Source organism: Myxocyprinus asiaticus, chromosome 23, assembly GCF_019703515.2.
Source record: "Myxocyprinus asiaticus isolate MX2 ecotype Aquarium Trade chromosome 23, UBuf_Myxa_2, whole genome shotgun sequence".
Classification (NCBI taxonomy): Eukaryota; Metazoa; Chordata; class Actinopteri; order Cypriniformes; family Catostomidae; genus Myxocyprinus; species Myxocyprinus asiaticus.
This window is the reverse complement of record NC_059366.1, coordinates 30979320-30993244: the sequence shown is the minus strand read 5'-3', so window position 1 is coordinate 30993244 and position 13925 is coordinate 30979320. Positions and strand designations below refer to the sequence as shown.

Below are 13925 nucleotides of genomic sequence, written 5' to 3'. Positions count from 1 at the left end.
AGAAGGTTATAGCTGGAAGGACTGACAATGTTTTGTTTTGTTTTGTTTTGTTTTACATTTATATAAATGATATACTCTTTCTTATTTGGGTGCATGAACTAACAGTATAATTTATCTAGATATGTTACTGTACCACTTTACATTTCAGTTATATTTTATTGTATAAGCAAAAACATTTTCTACTTTTTATTAGATTTTTTGACTAAAATCTGATGGCCACAAAACTATTTAGTGTACAGTACAGTATATCTGAACTAAAGCATGCTCCAGCATGTTAAAGCTTGTCTGGGTATTCACAACTGCCAGGAGCTAAAGAATTATGCCAGAGATACCACTTACTCCTTACTTACACTCACTGAGAGCTCATTACACACATAACAGCTATGCTGTCTTACATATGAAAAAAAAACTATTTGGGTGCTTGATACAAACAGAACATGCATGTAAACAACTGGCTTCCCAACTGGCTGTTGGTTAGGCTGATTACGCTGATGTTGGTTGAACTGCAACTTTAATTAACATTTAAAGGATTAACATTTTCAAGAAATAATGCTCTTTCAGATACATAGTGGGACAAGCTCTAATACAAAATCTGTGCTGTAAATGACTGAAAAACACAGCACTAAATACAAACACATTGGTCACTAGAACATATTTAAAATGCCAACAACTGGCACAAAGATACTGATATTAAATCTGAAAGCTTGGCATTTGAATATTGAAATGTATATGACTGGCATTGTAAATGATTTCAGAAATCGCCAAACAGACAAAAAGTGACATATAAAGTATTAATATGGATATTGTTGAACTTGTGATGCTATTTCTCAAAAAAATGTATTCTATTGAGATGTTGCATGATTAAAGGGATAGCTCAAACAAAAATGAAAATTCTCTCATCATTTACTCACTCATGGCATCCCAGATGTGTATGACTTTCTTTCTTCAGCAGAATACAAACGAAGATTTTTAGAAGAATATTTCAGCTTTGTAGGTCCTCACAATGAAAGTGAATGGATACCAAAATTTAGAAGCTTCAAATAGCACATAAAGGCTGCATAAAATAATCCATATGACTCCAGTGGTTAAATCCTTGTCTTCAGATGTGATATAAGTGTGGGTAAGAAACAAATCAATATTTAAGTCCTTTTTTATCATACATTTTCCTCCCTGCCCAGTAGGTGGTGATATGCACGAAGAATGCAAATTGCCAAAAAAAAAAAGAAGAAGAATGTGAAAGTGAAAGTGGAGATTGATAGTAAAAAAGGACTTGAATATTGATGTTTCTCACCACACTTATCATATTGCATTAACCACTGGAATCGTATGGATTATTTTATGCTGCCTTTTGGAGCTTCAAAATGTTGACACCCATTCACTTGCATTGTATGGACCTACAGAGCTGAGATATTCTTTAAAAAAATATTTGTTTGTGTTCAGAAGAAAGAAAGTCATACACATCTTGAATAGCATGAGGGTGAGTAAATGGTGAAAGAATTTTCATTTTTGGCTGAACTATTCCTTTAAGACTGTGTGTTTGTATAGATTTTTCAAACATCCTTCATGCTTCTGAATCATGAGGAATACAATTTATCTAAATTATGGAAGCCAGCGAGATGAGGTCTTCCTTTCTCTTACAGCTGATGATTGAGACGCCCCTGTGAGTGATAAAGATGCACAAATACGCATGTGAACCGCACCAGGTGAGAGAAATCACGCTTGTTAAAACACTGCCCGGGGCAGTGAGTTCTGTCCTCATATCTGCTGCGTCTAAACCAATTTACCAATAGAAAGAACTTCAGGAATCCAACATCACATCATCAGGAAAACCAGAAGGAATTTTATAATGCATTTAGTCATTGAATTGGTTCACTGTTTATATGGTTTGTATTTTAAGTCGACACAGACAGTCAGCCCTTCTCAATGAATCATGTCTGGTCCCCTTTGGGATCTCGCCAGGCAGACTTACAACTTCTGATGGAATACCTCAGAATTACAAGGGATTTCATGCATTTTTTGCCATTGCATTCGATATTAAAGTATTTGGATGCTGAACAAGGTTACACCATCTATTACACGTAATTCAGCTGCACAGAGCAGAGCAAGAGCATTATGACAGTGCTATTCCAGCGGTTCACGAGCAGAGGCGTCGCGCGGCAGTGTGCAGTGTGCGGAGAATAAGATGCCATAAATATGAATGCCACTTACTTGTCGAGGACAAAATACAAGTCGAAAGCACCTTGACAAGACCTCTTCTCTTCCCCCAAATAAGGCTCAGCTTGTCCCTTATGAAGACTGGGCATCAGAATCCCAAACACACCCACAGCGAGACCCATGCGAATCAGTGAACGTGCCATTTCATCAGTTTTTTCTCTCCAAAACCACTGGGAGAAAATTGCATTTCATAATATTCTTGCAGCAAATGGAAACAAACTATTTTCCATGTAATGCATTCCTCAAATAAAGATATTTAAATGTATTGTAGCAGTGTTATATTCCGTAGTCATCAGTCCGCTTCCAAAACAGAGAAAGCCCCTCCTCATGGAGAAACGCTCGGAGGAGCGACCACAGACCGGACGGCGTGCAACAGCTCACTGAAACTTCCTTTTTCCGGGAGAGGGAGAAGTCTGGGTTTAACAAAATTCCTTTAAGGCTATTTGAGTTTTTCCATTTATAGTTATGAAACCATTCAGAATGTTGTTTGACCATTTGATTCAAGCATTCATACTGCTTTAAGTGAAATGGATCATATAAACTCCACAACAGTGAAGGCACAGCAGTGTTTAAACTGTGCAACCATGTATTTATTTCCAAACAAAAAATGCAGAAATAAGAAAAAATGCTGTATTTCAATCGCTCATTAATAACTACACATTCTTACACTTGACTGTAGGTAGACTTTTTGTGCACTGCACTCCACACACTCCGTCATATGTCTTGGGTTTATAAAGAAATGCATATATTTTCAATGGGCATAACTGTGCAATTTTTTATTATTAATATATATATATATATATATATATATATATATATATATATATATATATATATATATATATATATATTTTTTTTTTTTTTTTTTTTTGTGTGTGTGTGTGTGTGTGTGTGTGTGTGTGATACTGATTTGCATCCAACGGTCCCTGACTTTTGTCATTGATATCCCTCGCTTCTAATTAGCACGCCTGCAAAGCTTGTGAAGGACCAATCAAATGCCTCCTGGGGGGTGTTGGGGAGAAATGAAGCACATCATTCCTTCCCGTCCTCAGCTTGGATAAGTGCGTGACTGCGTAGCGCGAGAGACAGTCAAGAGACTGTCAGGATCAAGAGACCGTCGTGATTGCGCGCGCTCTGTGGATAATTCCAAATCCCGTCTTGCTTGAACTGTGCACCTGCTCTGGAACATCCTAAACCCTAACCTGCTGTGAGTTGAATTTTGACTGCATGCTAGACTACTATTTTTGGTACATTCGTATTTAACAAAGCCAGCTGTTTGTATATTTAGCCTTTGGAAAAGCCGCAAAAACCAAAGGGATATTTTGTAAAATAAATAAATAAATAAATAAATAAATAAATAAATATATATAATCACTAAAGCTCTGATTTTTCAGATAAATTATTTTCGCAATATACAGACCTTCACCATTTTATTATTTTTTAAATAATTATTTATTTACAGAAATAGTCGATTTTAATTAAATCAATGCAACTATACGTTTATTTATTAAAGAAAAGTAAATTTTTTTAGACGAATATTGATTACCAAAAAACTGCAACAATAATATATGCAGTCAGTACCCTACTCATCGATAAAATCATAAGAACGTAGGTTATTCCATTAATCAAATTGAAGCATTAATAGCCTATATGTTATCTAACTTGTGTTCCTTTAAACTTTTCAGGAATAAAACATGGAACACACTTTTATCCCCCGCTCCTTGTGGACTAATGACAGCAAATTTCTCCATCACCACGTTGCGGATTTTTTCACCAGTGTACAAGTTACGCAGGATATACCAGCTGGGGCATCTTTCGGACCTTGCGTTCTTCATAATACCTTTTATGATACTATAGCCTTCATTGCATTGAAATCATTTGACAAACGGAATAAATCCTATGTATTTCGGGTGAGTCACTACTGAATATTTAAACATGCATACATTCAGACTTAATTTTTTTAGACTGCACTTGACACTATTTATGCGTATAGTATCGTTGCTGTTGTGCTTTTGTAAATGCAAATAGACATCAATAGAGTGCATAACTTGTTTCTCTGTAGTCTTCTGTAAAAAAGGGCGACTTGCAAAAAAAAAAAAAAAAAAAAAAGCCTTAATTTCCTCTAAAGGCAAATGTATCTCCTCTATCAACAGGTAGACCCTGAGGCGATGAAAGGCTCCCCATTAGTTGTTCCTTGGCTACGATTAGTGCAGGCTGCAATGAGTGCAGAAGACCAGAATACTGAGGCCTACTTGAAGGGTGGACAGCTGCATTTTCGGACTATTCGAGATGTGAAAGAAGGCGAGGAACTGCTTGTTTGGTACGACGAGGAGTTGTCTCATCTTTTGGGATTCGGAGACATAAAAACAAAGACCTTGACAAATGGTGAGTGCATCTTTCCTCTGGCAAGTTATATTAGGCAACTTTTATTATGATTATTAATTAACACTTTATAATAACCTAATGGCATAATTACATCTGATCTAATGCTGAACAGACATAATGACTAAAATAATTTGGAATTTTTTTTTTTTTAAATGTCATGGAACTTTCAGTGATATATTTCGATTATAAACTGATGCTGATCTGTTAAGTCCACGCTATATGCCTACAATGTTCGTAAATTAATTAGCACTGAATGTAATTATACATTATTATTTATTATTATTATTAGGCTATTTTATTATTATGCCTATTATTTTCTGGTTCACTGGTCCATATTTCATGGCCTTATTTGTATGTTAAATTATCTGTTAATAATAATAAAATTATTTATATTAATAATACTTCTTTTACTATTGTTATTATTATTATTATTATTTAGCCTATTGTTATGACTTTATTTGTATTTTAAGTGATCTGACAGCATGTGTATATTCATTTGCAGGCTTCACGTGTACGAGATGCGGCCAGGCCTTCAAGAACGAAAATCCATTCCTTGCCCATTGTCGTTTTTTATGTGCACAGGAAAAAGTCGATATCATCCGGCCTAACCAAGAACAGAAACAAGCTGAAGTCAAGCGACAGCGCAAAGTCACAGATTTTCACAACATTGCAAGAGATCTGGAGCACAAAATAAGCGGTTGTTCTGAAGACACGACTATGCCTCGAAAAAGGAAACATGAGGCTTCCTTAAGTCCCCGGAGCAAAAAAACTGTTTTGCTGGAGAAAACCAACATCACTAATCACATAAACATCACCAACAAAGGGTATCCACTTTATCAGGATATGTCAGAATCTGCCATTAAGCTCTCTTTAGACAATGGCTCAACAAATGAGTCGAAGATGAGTAAAAACAGCGCGTTTACCTTGGTTAGAAAAGCACAAGAACAGTCAAAGACCGAACGGCCATCATGTGATAAAATGACACAAAATCTAACTAACACAGAGTCCGACGCCGGCCTACAGTCCGACTGCAGCGCGTTCTCGTACGTGTTCCCCAAGAGCGCGCACTCGGAACAGAAGAGCGCGTTCTGCGAACCCAACAAACGCACCATTACCGAAATTCAGAATCATTCACCTCTTGAACTACGCGGTCCTCCAGATTCGGATACTATCTCAGACACTTTCAAATCAAAGCCTGTTCTAGGATACAGAAATGTATTGGCCTCGCATCTGTTTCACGGTGACTTGCCGGGCACCCATGCAGGTGGAGTGATGTCCACTCCACTGGCTACAGGAGGCTCCTTCTATTACGCGCCTGAGCACTGGACCAGAGCTATAGGTGGCCAGCTGCAATCTACTTCTTTGGCAGTCCTCCCCCCTACTTTCACTCCATTGGGTGTTTCAGTTCAGAACTGGTGCGCCAAATGCAACCTTTCATTTCGAATGACCTCCGACTTGGTGTTTCACATGCGGTCACATCACAAAAAAGAGTTCGCTGCAGAGGCTCAAGTGAGGCGGAGGAGAGAGGAGAAACTTACCTGCCCCATTTGCCATGAGTACTTCCGGGAGCGTCACCACCTCTCACGTCACATGACCTCTCATAATTAGGACGGAAAACTCTATCGCACTTTACTTGAGAAAACAGTTCGCGGGATTCCATGAGGTTGTTTGTCCGTTACAAAAAGCATTTGAAGAGTCTTAGAAGAGGTTGTTTCAAAGAACAACAGGCCTACATTCCAAACCGGGTCATGTTGAAAACTTTTTAACTTTGTTAAAGTGTCATTGTCATTTTAATCCATCATGTAGCTAACATGTATCTTTGAAATGTGGGCATTGTTAGTGCGCATCGGAGTAGGCCTACACCGCCACTAGATGGCTATAGAGATTCATTATTTTCTCTCTTTTTAGTTGTGACTAATACTAGGTTAATTGCATGGTTGTTTTAAACTTAACGGTGCCTTATACAGGTCAGGATGAGTGTAAATGCATAGAGAAATGTTAATATTATATATAAAAAAGACTCATAAGTGTAGCCAGCTGCTGACTAAACCATTACTTATTGCTTGAAATATCCATCAGTACTTTTCCTCTCAGAATGCCAAATCTTTGTTGCAATTTTCTTTTCAGATGTCTACTTTTTAACACTTAATTCAGCACAACGACCAGGAGGATGTATTTATTTAATTCAAAAATGACATACAGTCATTGTATTTCATTAAAGATTTTGAACGTATTCCATAGGTGTTGTCTCTGATTTTAGTCATCCACAATTATCATCAAGTGTTATTGTCTATGTGCACTACACAGTGACATTAAGAGATTTATCAAGGTAATGTCAGTTTGTCTAAAAACACTTATTTGTTTTCTTTGGCAATGCCAATATTAGTCATTATTAGCCTATATTGTTTTATATTTGTGAAAAGGGAACTATTGCACAGCAAGAAACCCTCTATTATTGAAATCCTTATAAATATATATTTTTGAAGGTGTACCATAATGGTTAGTGGTTTTAAGAAGGCAAAATAAACATTCCTTTTTTTGACATAAACAACCCAGATGACAAAATTATTTTGCAATTCTTAACAGACATTATCACAATAGTATGACGGAGTTGACATGTTGAAACTGTGACCGCAGAGACTTCAACAATGTTTGTTTAAAATGTAAAAAATAGGAAACTTACCAGACCACGTGTCCTACTGTTGCATCCACCATGAAAGTGGTAAAGGAGTCCTCAGAGTTATAGCTGACAAAGACATTGTCTGGTTTATTAAGGAAAAAATAAAAAATCTGATGAAGTTGATGCAAAGTGAGGACAACTTTGATAGGCATATTTTTTTAATGTAAAATATAATTTGAAGTTTTCTTTATGTATTGTTTGATATCGTACAGATCCCTACCTTTCATATGGTATTTATATTTATGACATATTTATTTTAAACACTTTGTTTGACAGTTTAACATTGTGACCTCTTGCTGAGGACAGGTTAAGTAACATATGCTTCCAAGTATAGATCATGCTTTTAAATTTTTTTTTAATGAAATTAATTGTTTAAAAATATAAGTAATGAATGCCCTGAGTAAACACATTTCCTTTAGATTTAACTTTTTCAGTATTTTTATTATAATAAATTTCTTGAATTATAACATAAAGAGGAAGTTTATTTAGGACATGTTTTGTCCCTTATCTCAAGAATCAGTGAAAAATGTGTTTTTCATTAATAAAGTTACTGATGCCGTTTATCATATTCACTTTCTGGGTTATTTGAAGAAACAGAATGGTGTGTGAAAAGACAAACATTAGCTCACACCCAAGCACAAACATCCAGAGACCAGCAGAGTGCACTCTCTTACAATTGTTAAGACCTTGAGGGCATCATGAAAGCATGATCACATGGTCATGTGCTGAAAGCATTGTGTTCAGAAAGATATTTGCCATTTTATGCACAATTCCAAAAAATAAGCTTTTATGTGAAAACCGCCAGGAATTCTCCCTTTAAATATAGACATAAAGTAGCAGGTAATAAACTCAACACTCTGAGAAAGTTCACAGGAAAGTCAAAGTTTAGACTTAGCTGCAAAGTTCAGAAGGATGTCCGTCGGCATTTAGCTGGAAAATTAAACATTCTACTTATTCAAGAAAGCAAATATTGAACTTCTAAAGACATTAGATTGAATGAAAAGATGTGTATTCACTGGCATAATATTGGCCCAATTAGAAGACCAGCAGTCTGCTTCTGATGGTAATCGCTTGAGGATAGAGTAATTTTATACACACATAGAAAATCCTCTGTTCGTTCTCAAGAGAAACTTTCATCACTGCCATTAATTGATCAGGCCTCATTTGGAAAACTAAATATTGACTTTGGTTCTCAGAAACTGTTGAGTATTTATATTTTGGTGAACCCTCTCATGTCCTAACTGATTTAAATATTAAAGAACTCCTCAGGAGAACTACGCATTGCCTGAAGGGGATTCACCTGATAGATACCCTCAGTTTTTCTGGGCAGCTTTATGTTGGCATTACAGCTAGACTCTGGAATTCTGATTCTTCTGTTATTTTATGGTCTCTGCAGGAGACCAAATTATATCCAAGTCAACAAACCTCATACATGCTGACACTGTCAAAATTGGGCACTTGGTCATAGACGGGAGATGAAAACAGCTTTTCATTACACTGGAGGCCATATATTCATCATCTCATCAGTTGCCACTGAATTTTATGCTGGTAAATTAGTCAAATGTAATTACATGATAGTTTACCCAAAATCTGCAAGCTCTATTAATATAAAATAATACATTTTGTGAATTGTATTATTTTGTGAGTAATAGTTCACCCAAAAATGAAAATTCTGTCATCATTTCTATAAGGTCTCAGTCATCATCAACTGTATTTGCATCCTTTTTCCATATGAAAATGAAAGGTGACTGAGATTGTAACATCTCCATTTGTGTTTCATGGAAGAAAGTAAGTCATATGGGTTTGGAAAGAATTTAAATTTTTGGGTGAACTATCCCTTTAATATTTCAGTGGCCAACAGTAAAAGCATCAGACACATGCTCATCCAAATTGCATTCGCTTTAGCCTACACCACCTCAGCTTTGTGCCTGTCCCAAACATGTTGACATCTTCAAGGGTCGTCTTTTTTTACACACAGCACAGAGAAACCATTCAGCACACATCGTTATGCAAAGGAAAGACACAGCAACAATAATTGGGTTCCCATTTTCATTCATGGGCTAGTGGGATTAAAAGGGTTTAAGTCAAATAAGTTTAAACTGGGTGACATCATCTGTTGAAGTAAGAGGTGAACTTCCTGCACTTTGAGATCTGATGCTCTTGAAGTGGGTTGAAGGTAGGAACAGGGAGTTGAAGCTGTCTTTGATGTGCAGGTGAAGAAATAATGTACAAGGCAGGTTTCTGATGTCATCTCTTCGCTTTGCCAGGATTCCCATTTGGTAAGGAATATACAAACATACAATCAATGCTAGACAGCTCAAAACAATATATAATTGTGTCACAGAAAACACACACTGGTGGTGTATTATATATTTAATTCTACTTACAAGGCGAGTTTTCATAATTTAAAAACACATTTACAAAAATACATTCTCTAAAATATAATATAGTCAACCATTTTAATACAAACTGACACACTTGGCCCAAATGTTCCTTGCTTATGGCACCAATCCAACATGGTCATGTTGAAATGTGTCAGAATACAAAAAAAAGATTGTCTATTCACTGTCACTCACTGAGAGATCAAAGAAACCATGTGAAATGCACTAACCAACAGTGACTATTAGCTGCAAGACTTTTTTTGCAGTGTTCCTCCATCTGGGAATGTACTGAAATCTTTTGTTAAAGTTCTGCTTCTTATTTTTTGTTCAAAGTTAGTTTTGTTTCAAAACTAAGCTCGGATTTTTAAAAAAATTTTTTTTATTGAACTACCAGACAGCTTTGCAGTCATGATAACAGATTTAGCAAATGCCTGATGAAAAAGATGAAAGAGTTTAAATTTTTCATTTGCACTGCATCTTTTTTTGTTATGGTAAGTATCAAATATCAAGCTACACATTACTTGGATTTTAAATAATACATACCAAGACATTGTAGGGCCACCTTAAACTGTGACTACACCCAACATTCATAAGAATAGTTCAAATTCTTTGTTCTAAATGACTTTACATTGTAACTGAATAGTCTGGCCAAAGTTAAAGGTTTATGGTATATTCAGTATGCTATAAAACCTGTTGTACATCCATTAATCTACAATGATGAGAGTCAAACAGCTATTTATGCATGGGAATGACAGAAAAGCTGACATTTTATTACCAAGTAAGCGTAAGTGCTCCTGTTACTCATCTAGTACAATGAAAAAGGTTTAAAACAGATCCCTCTGCACATTTAAGCAGTCTAAAAAACATGAGATGCAGTCCTTAAAAAAATTAGCCTCAAGTGCAAACTACAGACAATATTCCTCTTCATGATAAATTCTGGTGTCAAAACCACAATGATGTCAATTAGTCTCTTTTTCCCTGTTCAGCCAGTCTATCTACAAGCACATGTCTCCACAGACATGTTTGGGTAGATTTTCAATACAATGTTTTTGCTCTCATCCAAAAATAGTACACTGAGAGGTTTCATCTTCTCGGGGACACAGCAGGGCTCTGGGATCCCTGGAATTATACCAACTGCCTTGACTATGCTCTGTATGGTTGCATGGTTGGAGGGGCGGACCACCTAAAAAGTGCAGAATGAGAACAAAATTAGCTATGGTAAGTGTTTAGATATGCATCTTTTTTTGCTTTGTTAAATGGAGCAGAGGAAATTATGTCTTACAACACCCTTTAATAATTCAGAACAGAAAAGCTTTTAAACTGGCTCATTTTAAAAGCAGGAAAGAAAGAAAATGTGTCCAAACTGCCCTTAAACCCCCTATTAGGCATAGGATTACTTGACTATAATTACACACAAAGTTGGTGTGCTTTAGTTGTGCACCATTTCTGAATGGATTCTTTGTTTCAAATCTATGGCTAAAGAAACTGAATTAACCATAGTCATTTTTAAATATTCCAACATGTCTATTCACATTCATATATGCTGATTCTCAGTCTGATTCTCTGACCTTTGGTATGGGGAATTCACAAGTTCCTGCACAGTAGTAGGCATCAAAAGACTTGGGGGACAAAATCCATTCGTTCCACCCGATATCTGCAAAGTCCACCTTCAGATATCTCCTGGAACAGCTGCGAGGCTCTTTCCACTGTCTCCTCCGAGCCTTCTTCATGGTTTTTTCATCAAACCTGAGAACCTGAGATTTGCCGAATACATCAATGTGCTCCTGGCCTTTCCTCCGACGCTCTTTTTTGAAGGGCTTTGGCTTGAGTGCAAAATAAGCGCTTTCCCACATATCGTGCTGTTTGAAGCTGTTGTACTCCACCTCCGGGAGCTCATTGTTCTCAATGGGATCAGGGAAGTTCAAGTCCAGTTCCCGCTTTACGCGTGTGTCAGGTGAATGTTCTGGAGATTGAGTTGGGTGGTGGTCTGCAAGGAAAGGGTCGTATCTCTGTAGGCTCATAGCCACACTGTTGGGCTCTGATATGGCCATGTCATTAGAATACATCAGCAAATATGGAAGGCTAAGTGGTGAGAGCTGGTCCTGATAACTTTGATACTTCTCGCCATAGTCAAACTCCACTGTGATCAAAAGGTGATTCTTATCTCGGGCCTCCTTTATAATGACAGACACATCCTTGGTCTGCCAGGTGCCACGTCTATGAGAAACGACAGTGATGTTTCCAAGAAGTGATCCTGAGGAGGAAGACCAGAAAAGAAGACAAAAAGACGGAAGCTGGTGGAAGTTCTGGATGCGACAAGAGGGGTTCTTGAAGCGCTTGCAGAACCAGGATCTCTGGCGTGGCCGTTTGTCGAAGAAGAAATGAAACGTGGACGTGAGGATCACCTCAGACTCCTGAAGGGACGTCAGATTCAGCTGGTACAAAACCCTGTGCTCCACATTCTCTGCAGAGATTCGAGAGAAACTGCTGAGTTACATTTTAATTATGAAAATGGGCTCAAACAACAGGCTTTTTGTTTCACGTGTATGACTTTGGAGAAGGCATAAGGAAGTGAGGAGACATGTTACTCCTAGACCAGACATGGAAGTGTTTATTTAGGTTCCCCTAAGAGTTTTAAAGAACCTTCAACAATGCAAGTCTTTTAATAGCAACTGATTAAATGCTCTAGCAGACTGCATAAAAAAATTATAATAATACTTTTGACTATTTTATCATAACATTAACATGCATACTGTGATTTTAATTGATAACATGCAAAACACTTAAAATGCCACAATAGCATAATTATAAGCCTGCTATCTTTGAAATGCAAAATTATTGTGTACTGATTAATTTCTCAGCTTTTATGGACCACCAGTTTTTTTTTATCTGAAATTATGTAGTCCATAATTTGTACGGAATCAATAGTTTAAATTTTAGTGTAGACACAAGATCACATGCCTTCCGAGATCACAGCTTCTCTCACATACAATACAATTCCCAGGTACAGTAAGTTCCCAGTTTCAACACACAAATACTTGAAACTTTTATACAGGCTTTTTTTTTTTTTTTTTTTAAAGATATTTTTGTAATCTCAAGCAACACACACAGAAAGATAAATCTAAAATTATAGTGTAATAGTATAATACGTTTGAATAAAGATAGCTAAATATGCTTTATAACGCATATAGTGCATTCAGAATGTCATCTGTACATTATAACTACTTACCAGGGTTTGCTTTAAAGCCTCTTACAGTATTTCCGTCTTTGGGTCGATTAAGTTCAACGCTGTACTTCTCGTACAGTTTAAACATGTGTTGCATGAGCGCGTCTGTGGCAGTGAGTGCGTCCGTCGGGACGTCCAGTAGGTCGCTGTCGCGCCCACTTCTCCAAACAGCGTTAGATGCGCCAGTTTCTGAACCAACCCAAAACAGGAACAGGTGCACCAAAAACGCACATTTAAAAGCCATGCTGAAAAGAGAGAATTAAATGAGTTTCCAGATGAGACTTGAATACCGTGTAGATTCTAAAAAGTTTTCCGATATGATCAAATCTGGTTAATAAAAGCTGTTTTCCACCCGCCTTTTAACGCAGCACAGAACAGAAGTGGTTACAGTGTTTCTCACGTTCTACCAGTCTCGTGCATAATGTGTTATACATCACTTATTTCTTCTGACCGCCACAATCCACGGCAACAGGCATAAGCTGAGTAAGTTGCTGACGTATCCGCCTATCAGCCAACGGGAGCTGCTGCTACATTACACCCGAACCAGCAGGAGGCCAACAAGAGGACAAACCAGCAAACATGCTCATTCAAAGTCTTTTGGAAATATATTGAAATTCCATTGTGCTAAATTATTGTCAATAGCTTTTAATTTCTTTTCACAAACATGCCCTCAAGAAACTTTCTGACCATAATCCCTATCATTTCTTTCTTTCTTTCTTTTTTCTTGAGGGATGACCATTGCAAAGATCTAGTGCACATTGGAAATAATATTGTACTTTTAGGCAGGCAAGAAATGCAAAATACTTCAAAAGATTTTTGAATATTTGTGAGTGCTTTTATTTGATTTCATTATAGTGATTTCATTCAGTACATGAAGCACACTGGGGGAGCGGCCCTGTCACCTCTGTGTTTTGTGTGGAGTGTCCGCAGTGCCATGCCAACAATGCTGGTTCTGTGAAAGCCGGGGCTCCAGTGGAGAGACCATAACAAGCTCAGCCGTTTGGGTCATTGCGTGCCATTAAACACCTCCTGTGGTCCC

At 37.1% G+C, this 13925-nt stretch overlaps 3 protein-coding genes across 6 annotated transcripts in view; 1 reads left to right on the top strand and 2 right to left on the bottom strand.

The window, feature by feature from the left end:
* The window catches only part of LOC127414151 (anthrax toxin receptor 1-like), a 32948-nt gene extending 30361 nt beyond the window's left edge, over positions 1-2587 (bottom strand). For 2 of the 4 annotated variants that reach the window (XM_051651939.1, XM_051651940.1), the window contains exon 1: positions 2209-2586. In XM_051651939.1, coding sequence (XP_051507899.1) covers positions 2209-2357 — 149 coding nt within the window. In that variant the 5' untranslated portion in view covers positions 2358-2586. Of the gene's footprint in view, positions 1-2208 lie in introns of all 4 variants that reach the window. The other 2 variants (XM_051651938.1, XM_051651941.1) reach the window with 2 other exon arrangements.
* Positions 2588-3264: 677 nt separating this feature from the next.
* Positions 3265-7544, top strand: LOC127414051 (PR domain zinc finger protein 8-like). The gene is made up of 4 exons (XM_051651734.1): positions 3265-3421; positions 3900-4124; positions 4368-4599; positions 5102-7544. Exons 2-4 carry the CDS (start codon positions 3909-3911, stop codon positions 6205-6207), a joined length of 1554 nt encoding a protein of 517 aa, XP_051507694.1. The 5' UTR covers positions 3265-3421; positions 3900-3908; the 3' UTR covers positions 6208-7544.
* Positions 7545-9637: 2093 nt separating this feature from the next.
* Positions 9638-13493, bottom strand: LOC127414023 (growth/differentiation factor 10-like). The gene is made up of 3 exons (XM_051651672.1): positions 12890-13493; positions 11229-12124; positions 9638-10843 (listed from the first exon to the last, which is right to left on the bottom strand). The coding sequence occupies exons 1-3, from the start codon at positions 13128-13130 to the stop codon at positions 10652-10654; spliced, it is 1329 nt and encodes a 442-aa protein (XP_051507632.1). The 5' UTR covers positions 13131-13493; the 3' UTR covers positions 9638-10651.
* Positions 13494-13925: the final 432 nt, after the last annotated feature.

Excerpts from the sequence above, each read along its gene's own strand:
- LOC127414051 (XM_051651734.1), top strand. The coding sequence starts at position 3,909 with ATGGAACACACTTTTATCCCCCGCTCCTTGTGGACTAATGACAGCAAA. Across the intron at positions 4,125-4,367 it reads ATAAATCCTATGTATTTCGG|GTAGACCCTGAGGCGATGAA; the intron begins GTGAGTCACTAC and ends CTCTATCAACAG. Across the intron at positions 4,600-5,101 it reads AACAAAGACCTTGACAAATG|GCTTCACGTGTACGAGATGC; the intron begins GTGAGTGCATCT and ends ATTCATTTGCAG.
- LOC127414023 (XM_051651672.1), bottom strand. The coding sequence starts at position 13,130 with ATGGCTTTTAAATGTGCGTTTTTGGTGCACCTGTTCCTGTTTTGGGTT. Across the intron at positions 12,125-12,889 it reads AGGCTTTAAAGCAAACCCTG|AGAATGTGGAGCACAGGGTT; the intron begins GTAAGTAGTTAT and ends GAATCTCTGCAG. Across the intron at positions 10,844-11,228 it reads GTGAATTCCCCATACCAAAG|GTGGTCCGCCCCTCCAACCA; the intron begins GTCAGAGAATCA and ends TGCACTTTTTAG.